Source organism: Trachurus trachurus, assembly GCF_905171665.1.
Source record: "Trachurus trachurus genome assembly, chromosome: 14".
Classification (NCBI taxonomy): domain Eukaryota; kingdom Metazoa; phylum Chordata; class Actinopteri; order Carangiformes; family Carangidae; genus Trachurus; species Trachurus trachurus.
The window spans coordinates 8454895-8476557 of record NC_139903.1 but is presented as its reverse complement, the minus strand read 5'-3'; the positions used below and the strand labels follow the sequence as shown (position 1 = coordinate 8476557).

Genomic DNA, 21663 nt, shown 5'->3' with positions numbered 1-21663 from the left:
GTAAATACAATTTCACTTGCACACACATAGGAGCACAACCAGACCGCAAGTCATATAATTAGTCGAATATTTATAAGAAAACATCTCAAAAGGCACCAGCACCACTAACTACCATAGTGACTGGACTGGTGGGCTGAGTTGAAGCTAGCCAGACAGGTAGCACATCTGCGCCTGCAACCATAGCAACAGCTAGCTGGTTGATATGCTAACATCAGTGGAGGAGGACTTAGCTAAGTCTCACCATGCTATATTTTCTAAACTGCTGCTGTTAATGATATACAGTAATAATGTAGAAAAACGTAGAAAAACACAACAACAACAACAACAAAAACCTATAAGTGGAACCTTGCAGCTGTATTTACCTGAGTTCAACATGGCGTCCTCTCCGACACCTGAAGCTGTCGCCATCTCTGTAAAGTACGCGTTTTCCTTTTAGTCACGTTGTTGGCCTCATTATGTGAATATTTTCTACACATTTCCATTTGTATGGGAACTCAAAATTCGATTATTTATCACGATTTTACCTTCTGTCTGAAACATGCGGCAACGTATGTAACGCGGCATGGTTAGCTTCTAACATCAAACTCTTTCGAATCGAAATATCGCGAGATCATCGTACAGGGCGAGAAAAAAATGCGCGGGATAATGATGGTTCGATTGGATCTCGGACACATGAAAGTTTTGGCAACCCACCTGATGAACTTTATCATCATTTACGCAAAATTCTTTATTCACAAACAGAAATTTGCTAATTCTGTACCTAAATTCACTCCTTTTTTACTTGAACTCTTTTTTACAGTCTATGCTTGAACTACAGGACAATTATGAAAAGTTTTTCCCCAAAACCTCTGACTAACCCTTTATTAATGACTTTTTTTCTTTTTTTAAAATTATTATTATTTTATTTTTTTTATGTATCTTATCATATTTTTCATCCTTGTTGTACCCATCTCTGACTTATTTTTATTTATTTATTCATCTTACTACTAGTATTATTATTATTTTATTTTCAAGCTATATTTTATAATTTACTGTATTATTGTACTGTCCCTTTGTACTTTTTGATGTGCTGTTACACATGAACCTTGTTGGTTCTGTACAATTTGTTCAATAAATTAAAAAAACCAAGCAAGACAACAATTGGAGTACTAAAATGTGTCAGATCAATACGAATTTTTCATTTCTGATCACAGACAAAACACCTGTTCAAATTCAGTACCGATCAGTTGTTATCAGCTCACAATCCTGGTCAACGGCTCAGGTCACAGAGTAGAGATCTCCTCCATGTGCCCAGAGCTTTTAGCAGATGTGACATGGCCTTCAGCATCTATGCATCTAAAGAGTGGAATAGTCTACCACATGATCTCAGAAATGCTCCGACGTTGTGCTCCTTCAAAGCCAAACAAAAGACTTTTCTGTTGAGCTGTGTATTTTCTTAAATGTCTTTGTGTATGGACTTCTGTGTGACTCTATTGCTGTTTACCTTTTTTCATGTCGTCCTATCTATGTAAAGCACTCTGAACTGCTTCTGCATGATATGGTGCTATATAAAAAAAATTTAATTGAATGACCATGAACTGGTTAATAGAGGGGGTGGAGGCCTTCCTCATTGTGTCAAAGAACCAGGGATTACCCAACAACTTCATTTTGTACCAACCACACATTATGAAACAAAAACAAATTTCCTTTGTTTTATTACAAACAAATACAGTACAAAATCTCTACATATTATTTCAAGGCAACATTTTCATCTTTTCAGTTGCTAAGAAAAAGGTCATAATACTTGAATCTTAGAAAAATATGCCTACTGAGGTCAAGAAAATGTACCCATTTAACAATAATCAGTATAACAGCATTTCACTTTCTACAAATTGTGAATCCATAAACACACATTTTATGAATAAATTTGAAATTGTGATTTATTTACATGTCAAAAAGGAGACTAATGGTAAAGAATGCATTTTTCATTAGTTGACTGACTAAAAAAAGACCGTTGAGCGTTGATACACGTCCCATTATGAGCACAGAATGAAAACAGCCCACAGCGGTATGTTATCTGAAAGCCCTTGACAAAAGGTGCATTACTCTGAGTCCATTTGTTGAGGATGAATGGATGTGTTGACAGAAGCCCTTCCTGGGAGTGTCAGTGTCTTTCAGGGGCAGTGTTAAGAGTTGTTTGTTGAAGTCTCCTCCCTCCTCTTCCCTCTAGGACGTGTGTGCTTGGCCTATAAACGTTGTAGGGTGGAGGTGATGATGTCCATGAAGGTGGACTCTACACAGTAGCATATTTGAACATCAGGGTCAGTTCCACCCAGTTCTTCTGCTGTCCTCTGCGGTAAAGTCAGCTTTGAGGATCCTCCTTCTCCTTGAACCAACGCTTCCTGAGGCTTGTCTTTCAGATACTGTAGCCCTAAGGTAAAAAAAAAACAACAACAGATTGCTCAGACATTTATTGAACAAAGGTTGATCCCTTCAATAGATATCTTTACCATCCATCTTGGTGGCACTACAGACTCTACAGACTATTTTTGTACAAAAAAGTAGCATTTTCATGTTGATTTAATTCATATTGTCTAATATTACAAAAGACTTTGTTACTAATCGTGTGTACACCACTTACGTGCAATGAAAGGGTCAATGTCCCTGGCTTTGGTGGCAACATCAGAGGCACAGACTTGCCCCACTTGCACTAACAGAGCTGCAACCTCATCATAAAGTGGAGGGAAGGCCTGGCAGAAGGCCACCAGGCAGGGCAGGGTGGGCATGAAGAAGGAGAAGCGCTTGGCATGAGTCAGCACTAAAAAAAAGAAGACACCACATACATACACTTAAATGTTTACAAAGGTCTTGAGCATTCTTTAAGACAGCAGCTTATAAGTTTGTGCATACAGTATGTTACACTTATGTAATGGAGAGAAAATGCTGCACTAGCTGCCAAAGGCCAGATGGTGGCAGCCAAATATAGAGAGAAACACACCAAGGCAAACACTGTAGGACACTAGGTGATTTATACACAGATTGAGTCTGTTGGAAGGAGCTCAAATGATGGAGATCAACAGATTTGGTTTGAATAAGGCATGGCGACAAGACAACCACAAGCACGAGATAAGTCAAGAAAAGCTGTTCTCAAACCTGTAAGGAGGGTTCCCATGACACTAATGGCCAACCTGGCCACACTGAGGGACTTGGGGAGGGCATACTGGGTGCACAGGTAGGAGAGCAACTGAATTGCAAAGATCTGCGAGGAAACACACACAATCACAAGAGGTTATACATTTTCCTCCTTATTTATGTTGTAAATATAAATAGACAAAGGGAGAGGAGAGGAGAGGAGAGGAGAGGAGAGGAGAGGAGAGGCCTCACCTGTTTTTCCAGCTGGGGCTGGGCCAGCAGCTCTGGGATAAAGTCCAAACAGATATGGATGGAGGGGATGCCCGCCACAGTGAGAGGCAGCAGAGCTTGAGGGTAACCCTGACAAAAAGAGAGAAAATAAAACATGCAATTTACTGAAATAATGAGGGAGGAAATAAAGAATACAAAGTATTTTTTGATCAAGTAATCATTTAGGCTCAAAGGTAACTCATCCAAACTTGTGTGTACAGTATATTAAAAAAATACACAAAGCAGTGTGGACAAAGATGGATTATCAGTGTGACAGAGGAAGGACGGGTGCGGTGAAGTTCACCATCTGGTCGTCTGCTACTTCTGGGAGTGTTGCAGTCACCTACCACTACCGCCATGGCAGAGTGGGATGCTAATGAGGTCAACATGACTTGGCACCTTGTTGAAGAACTGACTAGAATATATTTTCAGCAATATGCCACCGTCACACAAAGGGCCTTCACATTATAACATTAGTTTCCAATGGTAAGCTCAGGAGGAAAGCAGAAAATCTAGGCATGCAGGAATGTTTAAACAAAAGCACCAAAAACATTTTTGACTTGTGTCATATTTTAAAGGGATAGTTCAACATTTTGGCAAATTCCCCCATTGCCATAATCCCTATAGTCTTAGGAGTAGGTTCAGTACCTTTAATTGTTGGTGCAAGCTGTTTTTAGAACGGCAGAGCAGAGCGGCGAGCTGCTCAGAGCTACGCTAAGGACAAACTCATCAAATACACAATCCAACAACTCCAAAACGCTCTGGTGGACAAGTTGTGACCTGCACATTCACCACGCTATGAGATAACAGAACGTTACCAGACAGAGTTGTTTTAGAGGTAAATTTATACAAAACCGCTGATGCGCGTTTCCGTCGGGGGCAATTTTTCGGCATGCAGTCTCTGCATTTGCCTCTAAAACAACTCTGTCTCATAACGTTCTGTTATTATCTCATAGCGTGGTGAATGTGCAGGTCACAACTTGTCCACCAGAGCGTTTTGGAGTTGTTGGATTGTGTATTTGATGAGGGAAACCAAGAAATCCCATGAGCCTCCGTAGCGTAGCTCTGAGCAGCTCACGGCTCTGCTCCACCGTTCTAAGAACAGCTTACACCGACAATTAAAGGTAACGAACCTACTCCTAAAACTATAGGGATTATGGCAATGGGCCAATTTGCCAAAATGTTGAACTATCTCTTTAACAGTTTTCCCTCCGTTTCTGACCACGCAGCCTTTTTTCTATCGTATTACCTGAAAGTGAACCAATTTGGCGATGTTGGGGTCAGCAATGAACATCTGATGCAGCAAACAACAGATGAGACATTGCACCTCCCTCAAGTCGCTGAGCAGACCTCCCTCTGGCTCGGTGTCCTCCATGCCCCCCCTGGCCCTGGGCGCCAGGCTTCCTTGTTTTAGTTTCCCTGGCGTGGGACCCCTGATGCTCTTCAGCAGGCTCTCTGTGTTGGCCCCCAGCTGCTGCTCCTCGGAGGTTGGCATGCACACCTCAAGGAGAATCTGGACTGCTGCGCTATCCTGGGGGGATTAAACAGAAACAGGCGGTTATAATGGATGGGTGTTAAAAAGGTCATCTCACATGCTTTATAAATCTCCCATTGCATTGAACATAACTACTCCTTAGCAAAGTGGGTGTGAATACGTCAGTAAGTAGTTGAAATACCTGTGCAGATAGAAGTGCATTCTTCAGCTCCTCCCTGGTGACCTCAGGTGTGTCTGGCTGTCCAGGAACCCCCAGGCTTGAGACGGTCTGCGTCTGACGATCGAAGTCGGCCGTCTCCTTCAGGTGGCAGTGGAGGTACGCCTTTGAGGCCAGCAGGTAACCATTCAACATGTGAAGCACAATGTCCATCGCAGGAGGACACCTGCAACAAATGAATGAATCAATTACGGTAATAAATGCATACAGAATTCATTGTCTGTTTGTGGCCTTGTGGCGCAATTTGGAAAGTACAGTCAGGGACAACCACAAAACTTAGTGCCTTGTTTTCTTTTTCTTTTTCTAACACTGTGGAGTCATAGATCCCTTAAGCTTTATTGATGATGGAAATACGATTCTAAAAACACATTTAAATAACTACAATAATTCCTCAGAAATATCTTTTTTTTTTTGATGAAATGTAGTGTTTGTTTGTGTATCCACTGGCTGTATCCCTTTGAAGTGTGTGGCTTTTGAGGGCGCATGGCGTCTGTCCGACTTCCTATTTCTCTGACTTCCCATTTCTCCAACTTAAATAACCCTAACCCTCTAGAATAAGTCAGACTAATGGGTAGTCGGAAAAATGGGCGGCCGGACTGACTTTTGAGGGGATGACAGTGCTGTAATTACCTGTACACCCTCTCATCACAGCGCAGCACAATGAGAGGATCCACCATCAGGTCGTTCTGAGTGTATCTCTGCTGCCTGAGCAGCTTCGCCGAGGGTTGGAGGGCATTTACTGTCATCACCCATAACCTGCAACACAACACACATTTGAAGAAGTTTAACATTCATTCATACTTCAATTAAGTGTTATGAAGAAGAGAAAATATAGAACATGACTTGCAACATCATATATAACTGATTAAAAGTTCAGTTGGAAAAGAAATATTCAAATACAATGTGACACACTTCAGTAGGGGTTTAATGACTTTAGTGATTCAGTTTCTCACAGATGAGCTTGTGGCAGGATTTCACCCTCAGGCTTTCTTATCAGACCAACACTAAACTATAAACAGCGGGGGGAACTCTTGGAGCTCCAAGCCTTCCTGCAGCTAACACACTCTCATCAATCAGATGATCTGTGTGAAATCTGACACGGCTGCCCTCCTCCAAGATTCACCAAAGCCTCTGGTCTAGTCCTCTGCAGCATCCACTACTACAAGAGGGAGTTAGGAAGAGAAGGGGGAGGAGGGGGGGGGGGGCAACAATCCCTCACGTCTCCCTCGGTTTCCCTGCCTGCCCTGAGCTCTTCTTGTTGGAGACTCCTATTTGGATCGATAGGATGTCTGCTCAGAGCTTTGGTTATCTGTGCTCCAGGGGCAGAGTGTAGGTCGCTGTCCTCTGTCCAGAGGGTTCACACAGGCCGACAAGAGTTTCCTGGTTCAATACCTCTGATCTATTCACACAGCGGCCGAAACTCTCCAACCACATGTCCTCCTTTAATCCATTTACTACTGAGTCTCATGGCAGCTTTACAGAGCCTCGATAGAGATGACACCAAAGTCAAAGTGCTTTTGCCGACCTTTTCCTGAAAAGTCCAACATAAATTTGACTCGAGAAAAGGGAATATCACTTAATCTGTGTCTTCATATCCATGTTTTTCTTTGGGTCTTGAGTTCAGATGTTATTTATCTCGTATTACGCTGAGCTCCCAAAGAGCCCAAAATCTAATTAGTGAAGACAACATACTTGTTTGAACTCATTAATTTAATGCATACAAATAATACTAACACAGTAAATAAACCACATCCATGAGGAATATCAATTATCTGTTACTTAATGTGAAATCTAAACTTGTACTATGTAAATAAATAGAATATCCCAATTACCATGATCCATTATTCCCACGGGACTTTCAGTGGTTTTCTCGAATGAGGCTGCACAGTTGCATTTTCAACACTTATGTCCACAATGTTGCAATCATGTCTTGAGTGCATACCTGCGAGGCATTACGGTGTTGAGGCCCATCCAGAGCTTGCTGAGAGTCTGCAGTATGCGGCGCGGCACCGCAGGCTCCAGCAGCAGAGCCATGCTGGATGTGAGGGCTTCGGCATAAGGGATCAGGTCACCAGGTGAGAGGAGTGTTAAGTGCTCCAGGATCCGCATCAACCTGGGACTGCTGGATGGCATCTTCTGGAAGGCTGAGAGGTGTGGGGGGGGGAGAAACACTATAGCTGTGAAGTCTTGCTGCAAGTTATCACAAATATCTGCTGTACAAGATAAAAAATAAAAACTACTGAGCGATCGTTCCCTCCAAGCGTAGACCTCAAAATAGTTAATCAAGTCTGTTGTTACGACTCAACTAAAACACCAAACTATGGAAGAAAGAGAAACTATTTCTATTGTTATAATACTTATAATCAGTCATTATTCTTTTCACTGTCATCCAGAAGAGGTTTGCAGTTCAGAAGGATCAAACAAACACTCTAGATGCATTGCAACACTTTTCAAACTTTGCTTAAATACCACTTTGTAAAACATATATACACTATGCATTAACCGGCATAATGGTGTGTAAAAACGATATGTTACACTTATGCTTTTGTTAAGAATCTCTATCAATGAAAAGCCGATTACGGCATAATCCTCTGAACCCTGAAGGATTAACCACTGAGATAAGATTTGAGTTGGATAAAGGCTTTCACCTGCCGATGTATTATCACTTCTCTTTTCCACTCATGACTGATTACATGGCATGTGACTGACTATACATGGCAGATTACTATCACTGGTGGTTAATTTACCATTAAGACCTGTCTGAATTCACTTCTCTTTAATGGATGTTTTTCTTTTTTTTACTTGCTCGGCTAGGGGTATTTTGAGAGAAATAAATAGGCAATCTCTAAATTCAGAATCACTGTCCCTAGCCACATTTCTTTCATCCTTGTTCCAACATAGCTCACCCTGGTGGAGCTGGCTCTGAGAGTATCTGCAGGTGTTGCTGGGGAGCATCATCCTCCTCAGCAGGGGCAGAGTGCCAGTCACCTCCTCCTCACACACCCAGTCCTCCACCAGACATAGGTGGGGAAAGTTGGTGGCCAGGAGCCTCAGCAGGGCCGAGTGCAGGCCTGGGACGAGGGAGGGGAAAAAAACAACAAAGGTTGTTAAAGTTCATTCCCACAAGATTTTTGTTTTAAGTTGTTTTGTGTGCGTTTTAATTTATTAAACTTTTGTTTATGCAGGTAATCTCATTGAGACACATAAATGGCAGAAATTCCCTGCCACAAAAAAAAATACATAAATACTGTACTTTTCGGACTATAGAGCGCATCTAAGTATAAGCCGCACCAGCTAAATTTGAAAAGAAAACACATATATAGGCTGCACTTGAATATAAGCCGCAGGTTTTCATGTTGTAACATGAGATATTTACACAGAAAGACAGTAGGGAACTGTGCAAGTCCACTCGCTTTTCCGCTGTTTTGGTTACGCTCCTCTCGCCCATGTGCATTTGTTGACAACGAAGCCGGCGAAAAATCAATAAATGGAGTGATGGATAACGTTACATAACATATACGATGTTACGGCGTGTGCGTTTGTGTAGTCTTAACCGTCATAAACAAAAGATTACGGGTAACGGAGCGCGTTTGTGTGTACGGTGTGCAGAGACGAGAGCTGGGACACCGGGGCGGGGAAAAAAGTAGCGGCTTATAGTCCGGAAAGTACGGTATACATAATACATAAACATAAATATCCTGAAAATAGCCAAACATATGTATGTTTATGAAGTAAAATGTGGATATATATTCATTAAGACTATGTCTCACCTCCTAGCTCCTGCTGCAGCCCTTGGGCCTGTGTAACCAAGTACTTAATGGGGATTTGGTCCATCAAGGCTGCTGAGTAGGACTTTGGTTTCCTCTGCATCAGGGCTTAAAAAATAGCAAGAAGGTGAATGAAGCAAAGAAACCATGGGGCAGTAAATAGACAGGGTGAAAACATGAAGCAAAAGAAGGACAAGACAGATTATAAGTGTTTTATTTGGCTGTGTAAGGACGGCAGAGCCACTGTGCCAATGTGTTAGAGGAGCGGAGGTGATTTTTCATTGACGTGGGTTCATTACCACTGCTGATGGGCATCATTACTCCTTCCTTGAAGGCTACGGGAGCACTTGGGTAAACACAGCAATTAAAGAGATGGGCATAAACTCTCACATAAATCTGGCCTAATGAAGGGCACAAGGAGAGCTCGTCCTGGGAGAGTATAAACACTGACTAGGCTAACTGCTAATGCTCAATCTAACCTACAGCTGTCCTAGTTAGCTTAGCTCCCACAGCCATTGTACTTGGCTCTTTGTCAGCCCTCCATTTATTCTGTATGAAGCGGCCAACAGTCAGTGTCGGGAGAGAAAAGGATGAATGACTGCACATCCAGAGTGAGAGTGTCTCCTACAACTTAACAGAGGACAAAAGCCGCCATTCTTCTCTCACTGCCTGACAAATTCCCTCCATCTCACATACAATGCCTTCTTCAGTGGAGGAGATGACAATGGGCGCACTTTACACAGCCAAAAGAAGAAAAAAAAAAAAAAGAGCAAGAAATAGAAAGGAAAGGAAGTGAGCCAACAGCACAGAGGGAGGACAAGCACAGTGCTGTATGAGGCAGAGTTATTGTCTTGTACATACCTAGCTGTTTGGTGCTGGCCAACAGGTTCTCCTCATAAGACAGGATGTAGTACAGGATGAGGAGCTGGGTGGTGATGGAGTAGCGCTGTCGTCCTCCTCGACTGGCCTCCCCTTGCTAACCAACAGAGAAACAGAGATAAGCAAAAAATAACATGTACAGGCCAGGGACAGGCAGCATATATGCAGCAGTAAATGTGGGGATAGACACTTCCAAGAGGTCAATATAAAATCATTGGATGCTTAAAATGGGAAATTGATTGATAAATTACAGCTACAATAATTTAGCCTAATTACAACCACCTGCAACTTTAACCATTATCAACTTTTCAACAAATTCTTGACAGAAACTGTTATTTTCTTAAGAAATGTTTTCAAAACAGGATTTTTAATTACAAAATTTGGATAACTATAATCTAATTAAGTGTTTTATTACCAATACGGTAATAATTTACACTGAAGTAATTACAAATATGAAGAAGCGAACATTAGCATGGATTCAATAGACCCATACTAAACGCCAACAATAACCATAGCTAATAATTACAATAATTAAGTCAAGTATATCAGAGTAGCAGGAGTAAAGGAGTTGTTTAAATTAGTGTAAAAAGGTTAAATTATGTTAAGTACCATTAAAGACATGTAACTCAATTAATTCTTAAGAGGAAATCATTGCCTTCAAACACTTAAACATACAGTTGTATAAATATGAGATGTTAATAGATGACAAAATTAACAAGTGCAATGCACAGAACTACTGACTTTTTCAGCTCTTAAGTGCAAGTTTAGACTTTGTCTGTTCCCGTAACTCACCCCAGCAGAGCACTGAAAGACATTGAGGATCTCCTGCTCCGTGATAGGCTGGTTTGTGGCCTCGGGGTTAGCTTTGGATGCTGGAGTGAGGATGGAGTTGATATAGGCGTCGATCAGAGGAATCAGTTGGGTGTGGATGGGGGTGGTCGTCTCACAGAGCTGGCGATAGATCCAGTCCTAGAAAATGCATCACAATATAAAATTATTTATTTAAGACGGACGTAACGAACGCGTAGTAGCAAGTCATCCAGCCGTCACTGTGACATAACAAACCTTGATGGACACTTTGTGCTTGGTGAAGGCTCGGCTCCGAAGCAGCTGGTAGATACAGTGAATTGGGAGGAATCCTGTGATGTTGGCACTTAAATTATTGGTCACTGCGACCCGAACAGCATGGGCTGTAACCACCTAGACACCAGAAATAATATGTCATTAGTACAGAAAAAAATGGACCTTTCAAAGAACACCTACGCAAGTTTGACTACATATTGTAATGGAAATGCAACGGTGAAATAATTTATCTGCCTCCTTCTCCGACAACCCTCTATATCGCTCAATATGAAGGTTTTCACATCACATTATTGAATTATACTGCCATATAAAAAGCCTTAGAGTAACCACAATATGCCATCATCGCTGCAGGAAGAAAATAAACCAGCTGCGAGACACAATGCATGTACCTGTTCTGTGAAGATTTCCTGTGTGAAGATGGTCTTCATCTTGCTGAGAGAGCTCGGCTTGATAGCAATCTGCAGAAAGTTGAACAATGCAAAAAAATGTATAAAATACAATTTATTAAAAAAAAAAAAAAGACCATAAGCAGCAGTAGGTTTACTCTGAGTGAAAACAACCTGCAGGCAACAGTGCTGGTATTTTGTAATTCCCTCCTTTCATATTTCGTAAGAAAAATTCTACATGGCAGGCACAACATCACAACATTGAATTGAGAGGATTGCCCTAGGGTGGAAACAAACAGGCTCTAAATCCAATTACATAACACATCTTAGTGGAAAATACACTGAGACAGGAAAACTACTTAGCGCACAGGCAGGAAACAATTGTGCACTTAATAAGTAATAAAACAGAAAATTGGCCACAGGGTATAGAGTGTCTTGGTAGATATGTGTATGCTGCAAGTGTTTCATCAGTGATATAGTCTTCTTCATATGCGCCACTGCTGCAGTGGAGGAGTGGGGCCAGTAGCTGGTCAGCCAGACTGATGTATTGATCACTGCCTCCCTCCCTCCCTCCCTCCCTCCCTCCCTCCCACCTAGCACCTTACCTTCATCCCCAAAGTAGAGCACACCAACTCAATAATGGAGCTGAGCTGGTTGCTATGGAAATACATGGCAACCAGTAATAGCATCTCTCCAAAAGAAGCAGATACGCCCGCAGCACTGTAAGGAAGAAGACACACACACACATATGCAAGCAAGGCAAGTGAGAAAAAAGACACTTAAGACTTGTTGTTAATCCGGCAGTTTTACAGGACAGAATTTTAATAAAACTGATTATAGTCGCTGCACCAAACCCACACACACATATACACACATAGTCTCCCCTGAAGTCACTTAAGACTGTGATGATTGATGTTTTAAGGACTAGTCATCAATAAATGTGCATTGCTGCACTTATCACTGGTTATTCCCATGAACAACACACATACACATGGGGAATGTCAAATGCCTCCAAAGAGTGGAAACAAGACAGACTCAACTGAGAATACCAATACATCGGATTTGCCAGATTTACTTAAAAAAAAAAGTTAATTCCAATTACTGCAGAAACAAAATTATGCAGCCCCCGAGCTTCCCTACATAGCTACTGAATGTTGGTACTGTTTCTGCCCATCCTCCCCCTCTGTTTTTAGAGTCTGTAAACTCTTCCCCGACTGATCCTCTGCAGCAAAAGATCAGAGAGCAAACCCATACTAGTTTGTGGTAAATACGACAACAGAGAATCCTCTAACTATCACATATTTGCTGACAAAATACTAAAAACGTGATGAAATATATTTGAAATATTAATATTAATAGAACATCCAACAGCAACTGACATTGTTAAACAACTAAAGAAATACAAAATAAGGAGATATTTTTTTATCCAAAATGTGGTTTAGGCATCTTGTACTAAATATATTTATGAAATGTTTATGATGCTTAACTATGTTTGCTAATGCAACATTATGCAATCGTTACTAATTCTGTAAAAGGCAGCCATCCCATCATGAATGGAGTCGTAACACATCAGGATAAATTATGTTACATTACCATTTCAGCTGTTTACAGTGTTCATCTCTAATTTATTATGCAATGTTTTATGATTTTAAAACAGCTAATAGAATATTTAGAGTGGAAATGTAAAGGCAGCACAAAAACTTGTGCCTTAATGCAAATGACATGTTAAACTCAACACAATTTCTAATAATCCTGAGAGAGGTTTTGCTTTAGCTACAGTTAAAAGTGGGTACAAAACGCATAATGTATCACTGCATAATAATCATATCATATAGTGATATTACTTTTCAAAATAAAATTTGTGCCATTTAATTGAGTATGGTTAAATACTTATTATTCACTATTAATGTGCCCATAAAAACAAAGAACCACAGTTTTCCATAATAATACCATGTTATCATAAATATTTTAAACTATATTAGCATAGCATAGTAGTTAGTATAATGGTATAGAGATAGATTTTTCTTGCCTCTCAAAGTATTCCTCCTCTTTGATCATCCAGCTCAGCCACATGACCATCAGCTGCTCTTGCTCTGGAGTGCTAGACACAGACAGACACACACACAGAATAATGTTCACACTCCATATAACAAAAGGACAGTATGAAATGCTCAAAGAAGCAGACAAGACCCCTGGCAAGCAGCCTGCATTGGCAGTGAATCAGGACTCAAGACCACCTGTTAGTTGAATAGAGTTTGTGATCCCAGCTTATGAAAAAACAACTTCTTTAAGTACGTCAAGAAGACTAGCTTTGTGTACCTGACCAGAGTGGGGAAGGCCAGCAGCTTGCAGAAAGACAGGGAGACAAAGCGAACGCCAGCAGGGGTGGCTGGAGGCCGGCTCGTCATCAGCTGTAGCAGCTGCTCTGCCTCTTCATCTGTAGGTCTGAAAAATCGTCACAATGAAGAGATCATTCTTAAAAACGTGACATTTTAAAAGATAAACTCCTACTTTACACAAATTTACTGTCTTTATTTTTGGTTATGTATTAAATGAAAACATTATGAGCTATGACCCAAGCAATATGTTCCATCAATACATTAAAAACCCCAAATCATTATTAAAACAAATACAGTAGATAATGTGTCCTCTCTATCAATGGGCATTACCTGAGACCAGCAATGCCCATTAGGGCGCAGTAGAGTCGGAGCAGAGCGCTGGCCTTCACCACATGCTCCTCTCTGAGGCCAGAGTACCCTGAGCTGCCCTCCCCTATGTCACCGTCATTGGGCACGTGAGTGCTGCGCGAGCGCGGCAGGATGGCGACCAGTTCCAGCAGCAGCTGCCTGCGCATCTGCCACAGCACCGAGCTGCTTTCTCTCTTTCGCTGGCAGGACAGAGAGAAAAAGAGAGGGAAAGACACGGGTCATCTCAGAACTCATAGCAGTGCTGTGCTGTTTAAGTTGTATCTTATTGTGCATGTATGTAAATTATAAACAAAATGGGAAGTTCTAAATGAGGACAGAACATTTCTGCAAGGCCACACAGCTGAGAGAGAGTGTTATTGTCTATTAAAGAAACAATAAAACATTTCTTTTAAAAGAAAAACACTATAAAACTGCCAGGAGATGGAAAGATGTCCATTTCCATGATGTCTTTTGTTATATTTTAGCTTAAAATGTGGGCAGTTCAGTTGAGTTCAGTTGACAACTGATCAGTTCAGTTCAGTGAGAGGGTATTGTCTATGAGAGAACTGGGATCACGGCCAGAGCTTTCATTCAGGGTAATTACATTACTTGCCCATTAGAAACCCAGGCTTTATCCAGACTAAGGTTATCCCACTACTACTACTACTACTATTACAACAACAACAACTACTACAGGCAAAGAACGTGTTAAACCTCTTTACCCTGACTGTCTAATTGAAATCAAACCATAATTCTTGCATGCATGACCTAGTTAAACTTCTCAGCTAAGTTTCATCCATGAGACGAAGATGTAGTAGCTTTGTGTTTGCTCAAACATGGTAACACTGCTTTAACAGGCCATGTGGGTGTGCCACAACATGGTTACACTTTAACACCAGTGCTCATGTTCATTCATATCCTGCCTACTCACCTGCTGTCCATTGCGAATGAACATGCTGAACCAGGTGCGGACTTTGCTGTTGGTACCCAGAAGTAGACCGCTGACATAAGAGACTAGAGGACTGACTGCCTCATCTGCTGTGTCTGGTTTGTAGTCCAAGGTCAGAGCCACACCCAGGCCAGGCAGGTGGCACTCCTCCACCTGGGGACACACAGAATTAGAAAAGATACGTTAAATACATATTGTTTTTATTGTATATTCTTTCACCCCCCAACCAACTCTCAAATGATGGCGTCTTCCAGTATATTCATTCAGCATTCGAAATGTAATATATGTTGCTTCAAAATGCAATTCCTGTTGTTACATCACTGTCCTTGTACCATTACACCATCTATACACGATTCAATCTAATCCATATGTTAACAAACACCAGCTGCAGATTAGTCTTTAAAATGTCCTAATTTCAGCAGAACATGACATGCTCCACTGCCTGAGGAGAGTCCTCCTGATCCAGCCTTCAACAAAGCAATGAAACTGTACAACCTCCTGGGCTTCGTTCAATAACTGACCTTGTGCTATAACCTTCTCGAGAGAAAAGGCGGAGCAAAAAGACAAATTTGTCCCTTCGGGGATCGTATCACAAAGTGTATCACAACATAAATCAGTAGGGACGAAAAATCTTTTGTGATTCTAACCTTCATGAATGAAATGTTTCTAAAAAAAAAACAGACAACACTTCATTTGCTGGTTAATTATTAACTCACTACATCATGCAATACATCTGTGGAGTAAAACGTCATTATTAGGTCTTTGATAATAATAATAAATACAAGCACAACAAACAGTTCTGTTGAAATCACAATTTTTTTTAAGCAACATTGAGTCTCCAAACGAATATCCTGCAACGCAAACATGAGGCCATGCAGCAGATGGTATTTTTCTTTTCTTGTGTTCAGGGCTCCAGACTAACTTTTTTGACTAGGAGCACAGTGGCCCCTAACTTAAAATTTTAGGAGCGCAAGCAGAAAATTTAGGGGCGCACACCGAAATCGACTTGCAAAGTAAATTTGCACATTTCCTCTAATTTTCACTGTATTACTGATAAATACTGCATAAATACAGAAACTATAATGTTTTAAATTCACATTTTATTGTGCAACAGTTTAAATATTGAAAATATAAAGTTAATGTTTAGGCTGCACTGACCAATAACAGAACAAGTAGACACACCACTTGTGGTAAACTCATCCTAGAACAGACCCCCCCCCCCCATAAGGTGCCTGTGTAGGCCAGCCCTTGTTGACCTCCCTGTCTGCTGACCCTGACTGAGCCACATGTGCACGGACTCCTTGGCATCAAACTCGTCGACACCCCCCCCCCCCCCCCGCACGGCCAAAAAAAAAAGGATCTATCGATCAACAATCAATCAATCATTTCCGAGCCTAGTCTGTGCAGCGCGTTCTGCAGCGCGAGTCAACCTGCTTCGTTGCCTTGTGACGATTTGAGTACCGCTGCTGAGAGCGCGAGCATATTATGGGATGTTTAAGGTTTGTAGCGAGCCGTCGAAAAAAAAAAAAATGCAGGTGACACAGCACACACACACACATGCAGGTCACCGGTCTGTGTGTCTCCTGCTGTTTCACACGGAGCTCTGCTGTGGAAAGACGTTTCCTCCGCTCCGAGGTGTAGAGAAGAGAAACACACGTTTCTTTTCACACATGAGCCAATCACAGTGGTCATTAAAAAAAAAAAAAAAAATCGGCAAATTTACTGGTCGCACATGCGCGAGTAGATGAAAAATTTACTCGCACTGTATCAAATTTTAGTCGCAAAATGCGACCATTTAGTCGCAGTCTGGAGCCCTGGTGTTGTTCTTGTAGTAATAATAGTGTCACTGACCACCATGGCTCTGATGTTGAGGGCCTGTGAGGGGTTCATCTGACAGAGCTGCCTTAAGGCCTCGGTCCTGCGTCGCCCACCCACACTCTCCTCATCCTGACGTTCTCCATTCTTGATCAAACCTCTGCAAACTGCAGAGACAGACAGACAGGCAGACAAACATGAACATGTAAGTAAACACGCAGCACATATGAACCCACTGAATTTCCTACAACTGAACATTTTGATCCTTTAAAGAGGCTGATTTGTATCAGCAACAAGCTCACTGATACTGATGATCTTCCAGAAAAGTAAAGTAAAAACTATACAGTCAATAAATTTTAATACTGTATGCCACAATCATTTGAATGATTTAATCTATCCCTAAAGATTTCCTGGCTTTCTGTACATCACTACCCAACTGTAACACTTTATTTCCACACTGTTGTGACAAGCCGTGTTCATCTACACACACACACACACACACACACACACACACACACACACACACACACACACACACACACACACACACACACACACACACACACACACACACACACACACACACACACACACACACACACACACACACACACACACCATAGAATCATGACTCATTTATTTGCCTGTAAATAAGATTTAACAGCCATCAGAGGAGAACATTTCCAAGGATTTATGTCATTTTCCAGCTGACGGTTTAAAAGGCAAACTGTTTATGGTTAGCTGAGACTGAAATGATATTAGCTTCCATCTCTGCCACGTCTGGATTATTTCATATGCCATAAAAGAGCCGGTAGAGTTAGGTCTGGTTACCAGACTGTGTTCAATGTGATAGGCCTTGATGATTCTAGACAGAGTCATTTCCCACACTTCACCCTTAAATCAATTTATTTCACTTTTAACTGTTCAAGGTCTTTTCCAGTAACAAAACCAAAAAGGATTCTTTGACAATGACCGGTATGTAACATACACAAATAAGCTATTGACTTAGCCGTGACCCTCTGCATGATAAGGAGGCATTGGAGACAGCAGGCATTTTCCTTTGAGTCTCTAAGAGCACACACTGGTCGCTCTCTGAGCCAGAGTAGGACTATAATGTTCATCATCAATCAAAGACAAATACGCCTAACCTCAGGCCTGTGGCATGGCAAGAATTACAGAGGGAAAAGGTTCAACTCAGACCACAAACGTAATGGCAACTGAATAACAATCTGCCTAGAATTATAATAAAACGATCACAGAAAGTCTGTAAGGTGATGTTGGGTAAAGGTCTATTCCTGCCACAGGAGCCACACTCAGTAACTATATGATGCCAATTAGCCAGCCACTCCATCTCACATTATCGGCTGACATTAGGTGTAGTGTTGTGACACAGATGAATTACCTTCATTGAAGCTGTCAGGCACATTGGCAACCAGCAGACACAGAAACCAATCACCATTTCGAACATGAAGCAAAGCTTCTGCCACATCCACAATGGGCAGCAAGGACGGCAGCTCTGTGGAACAGAAAAATTAGCACATTTTACACTGTTTAAAATATCAATACAATACATCACTAATATTTACCTGTGTATTCTGTATTTTCACCTCATTATTACTATCAAACTCCCCCCCACACCTTTATGTCGCAATTAGAACCATAATCAACAAACTCACACAATCAGTATATTATGATTGTTAACCATATCTCTGCATGTTTCACCAGCTGAAATTTAAGACTTTTTAAGACCATTATGGATGAAATGTAAGACCTATCATGACAAATAAAAAACATACAAAAGAAATGTGGAGTCACAAAATTAGAAATTGATTACAATATATAAGTTGCGTGTTATAGGCTTGTTTGTAGTTGAAAATACATACAAGATGCAAGGAGTTAAATACCTGCTTGTAAAATGCAGAGGACATCTGCAACCTCTTCCAAATAAACAGGGCTTTCAAAAAGTTCAGACGATTTCAAGAAAAACTCTCCATTTGAATCTGCCACCTGGGAACAACAAGGAAAAAGAAAACATAATTTGATAATCAAACATCCCAAGTCATCAAATTATTAAAATCCTAATAACCTGTTATTCTTTTCCAGTGGAATATAAATATACAAGTTCGGCTAAGTACATAGAAGTTACCAGTGTCCTATTATTTCCCTGGATTATGCTGATGGACCTCTGACTGTACCTTATTCATGATTGCCAACAGTTCGCTGAGGGTCAGGCGGAGTCTCCTGAGAGGATCACTGTGTTCAAACTCCAGGGTCAGGCCGTGCTGCAACTGTGACACCAGGATGCTCTCTCCATTAGAGCCGCCCGCCTTGTGCCTGGCAGAAGAGACAGCACAATGTTTGATTTGCCTAAAATGAATAAATCCCCAAATCACCAGACTCTTGCACTGATATTGTAACTTATATTCTATACCTGAGCTGTTGCTCCTTTCGTGCATCCTGCTCTAAAGCGTGAAAGTCAACAGACAAAAGTGCTACGATGGAGTTGACAGCTTCCACTCCTGAGAGCAGGCGGAGGATGAGCTTCTTGTCCTGTGCCCAGGTCTGGCTCTGATCAGCTGGGGCACACAGAGCCATCCTCACTAGGCAGGGAAGCAGTAGCCTCAGCTCTGGATCACTTAGGGCAGCCAGGCGAACCACATCCACCTTTTGCATGGCTTCAAATGCATAGGCACTGACAAACTGCAGCCCCATACTGTCTGCCATCTCTGCAGACAAACCTTGCGAGAAAAGACAAAACATAGAGGAGTTTCAGTTTGCTTCTGAAGCAACGAGAATAGACAGACTTATATTTAGCCAGCCTGTGGGAAAAGTACAGATGCAATGAATCAACTAAGACTTTAGCAAACACACAGTAACACTACAAAAGTATGTCATGCTAAGTAACAGCAAAAGCTAACAAAGGAAACTTGATTAACTGCAGATGCAATGCAGTGGTAATGCATTCATTTCTGAATTTACAACAGACTGGTCTAGTATTTATGATGCCTGAGAAGGACGTGTGTTTGTAAACAGAGAAAAGACTTAACTTAGTTGCTATGATATGATGTTGCCATTAGGCTAATGCTAATGCTAGCTACTACTGGAAAGCTTGTCAATATCATCATTACACCCGACGTGTTAATTGCAGTCCCCACGTCAGGAAATGACTTTTACTCGCTAATACCACACAGACGTGCATGTACTGTAAAGCACAAATAATACCATAACATATAATTAACTCTAATTTGACAGCTTATCAATGCTTGCCGGCTAGGCTAAGCTAGGCTAGGCTAGGCTAGGCTAGGCTAACTTCTCCTCCGTGTTGTCTAGTCTGTCTCCGCCGTGTAAACATCAAACAGTTTATATAAATATAATAATTAAACCAGGATAATCTTACCTCGTATCAGGACGACGTCTTGTTAAATAGAAATATCACCATCGAGGCCTCGGGACCTCGGACTCGGGTCTGCACCGCCGAGCTCCGTAACACGGGTGACCGGTGACCCGGACCAACTTGTCTAAAACCTAAAACCTTTTACCGATAATTATGTTTATAGAAATAATTATGTCTTAAAAGCAGCGTTATGTCTCACTCACGCCCCTGTCTATTATAGATCCCGCATGTCCACCGGTGTTTTTTTGTCTTTATATCTACAGACAGTGCAGATATGTCAGTGTTGTTTCAGTGAATGAACTGAGCCCCAGTCGGACTCAGCACCGTGTGGTAGCGCTGACAGCACTGACACACTATCAGCGGACAGACTGCAGGCAGCAGGCAGCAGGCAGGCAGCGCTGTGATGAAACACACACACACGTCGTTACTCTCAAAAAGTAATCAGTTGTAGTTACTAGTTCCTTCCTATCCCCCAAAAGTAACCGAGTTGGTAACTGATTACTACATTATTTAAAAGTTACTAATTACTAGGAAAAGTAACTTCTTTTCTTTTTTTTAATGCTCAAATATGTAAAATTACTTGGACTAGCCCCCCCCCCCATAATAACCTCCCATTTATCTGGGACTAACCAACTCACTCAATGTTCCTCCGCACAGGCAGGTTCCACGACTACACAGTGTCGCAGTTGCTGATAAAGTTACTAATGTTAAAGTTAATAATTGCCAGGAAAATGAACTATTGCGTAACCTTTCTTTTATAAAATGCTCAAATATGTCAAATTAATACTTGGACCCCCCCAACCTCCCTTTTATCTGGAACTAACCAACTCACTCAGTATCCATCCGCACAGGTAGTTCCAAATAAACGGCTTTTTCCGGCTAGTTGATGGGCTGAGAAAAAAAGCATATTACGTACACGTTAACGGGTGCATTATTTTTTTTATTTTGTGATGGGAGTCAAGTAACGGCGTATTTTATTGTCAGTAACGGTAATGGCGCTATAATTGGGAAAACAATTTCGTTCTGTACTGGAAAAAACGTATTCCCATCACTGCTGACACATCAAGTCAAGTGTGATGGAGATCTTGCTAAAGAAGCTGCAGCAAGTTGTCTGCCTAGGTTGATCCGACGCTCTACTCTATCTACTCATGAGGATAAAATAACTGGAAAAAAAGCAAGATTACCTTTTGGATACATAACCACCAGAGTGTTCCGGTTTAATTAAATACAAATTGTGATACATTTTCTGCACCATTGATGAGGAATGGAAAATAGATTGCAGAGACCAAAGCTCTTATGGCAGGTGGTCAAGCTGCAGAAATTAATATGGATAACAACGTGGATCATAAATATCTTTATACCTTGTATACATTTCATAGCCTATGTAAATTTAGATTTATATGGCTTGCTTGGTTTTACAGTTCTGTTAGGCACTGTAAGTATTTGTTTACTCTCTTTAATATGTGTTGACTTGCACCCATCCACCCATTGACATGTTATCTGGGTAAATGCCGCTGCATTTTCAAGGGCACACTGACAGCACAGCTGCTGAGGGATGAAGTTCAACACAGGAGGACCTCTGTGTATTCAAAGGCTGCTGACAGCAAGAA

The 21663-nt window shown here is 41.4% G+C and overlaps 1 protein-coding gene across 1 annotated transcript; it reads right to left on the bottom strand.

Moving 5' to 3' along the window:
* Positions 1-1719: 1719 nt before the first annotated feature.
* ints2 (integrator complex subunit 2) lies at positions 1720-20356 on the bottom strand. The gene is made up of 25 exons (XM_083986312.1): positions 20057-20356; positions 19091-19397; positions 18855-18993; positions 18564-18666; positions 18062-18175; positions 16696-16826; positions 14827-14997; positions 13878-14095; positions 13528-13653; positions 13238-13309; positions 11814-11928; positions 11212-11280; positions 10805-10939; positions 10532-10708; positions 9722-9836; positions 8864-8968; positions 8000-8164; positions 7036-7237; positions 5724-5849; positions 5058-5259; positions 4631-4912; positions 3364-3471; positions 3133-3238; positions 2621-2797; positions 1720-2410 (listed from the first exon to the last, which is right to left on the bottom strand). The coding sequence occupies exons 2-25, from the start codon at positions 19381-19383 to the stop codon at positions 2226-2228; spliced, it is 3636 nt and encodes a 1211-aa protein (XP_083842438.1). The 5' UTR covers positions 19384-19397; positions 20057-20356; the 3' UTR covers positions 1720-2225.
* Positions 20357-21663: the final 1307 nt, after the last annotated feature.

Coding starts and splice junctions, on each gene's coding strand:
- ints2 (XM_083986312.1), bottom strand. CDS start 19,383: ATGGCAGACAGTATGGGGCTGCAGTTTGTCAGTGCCTATGCATTTGAA. Junction 18,176..18,563: donor CCTCTGCATTTTACAAGCAG/GTATTTAACTCC, acceptor TCTGTTCCACAG/AGCTGCCGTCCTTGCTGCCC. Junction 5,260..5,723: donor TGTGATGAGAGGGTGTACAG/GTAATTACAGCA, acceptor CATTTGTTGCAG/GTGTCCTCCTGCGATGGACA.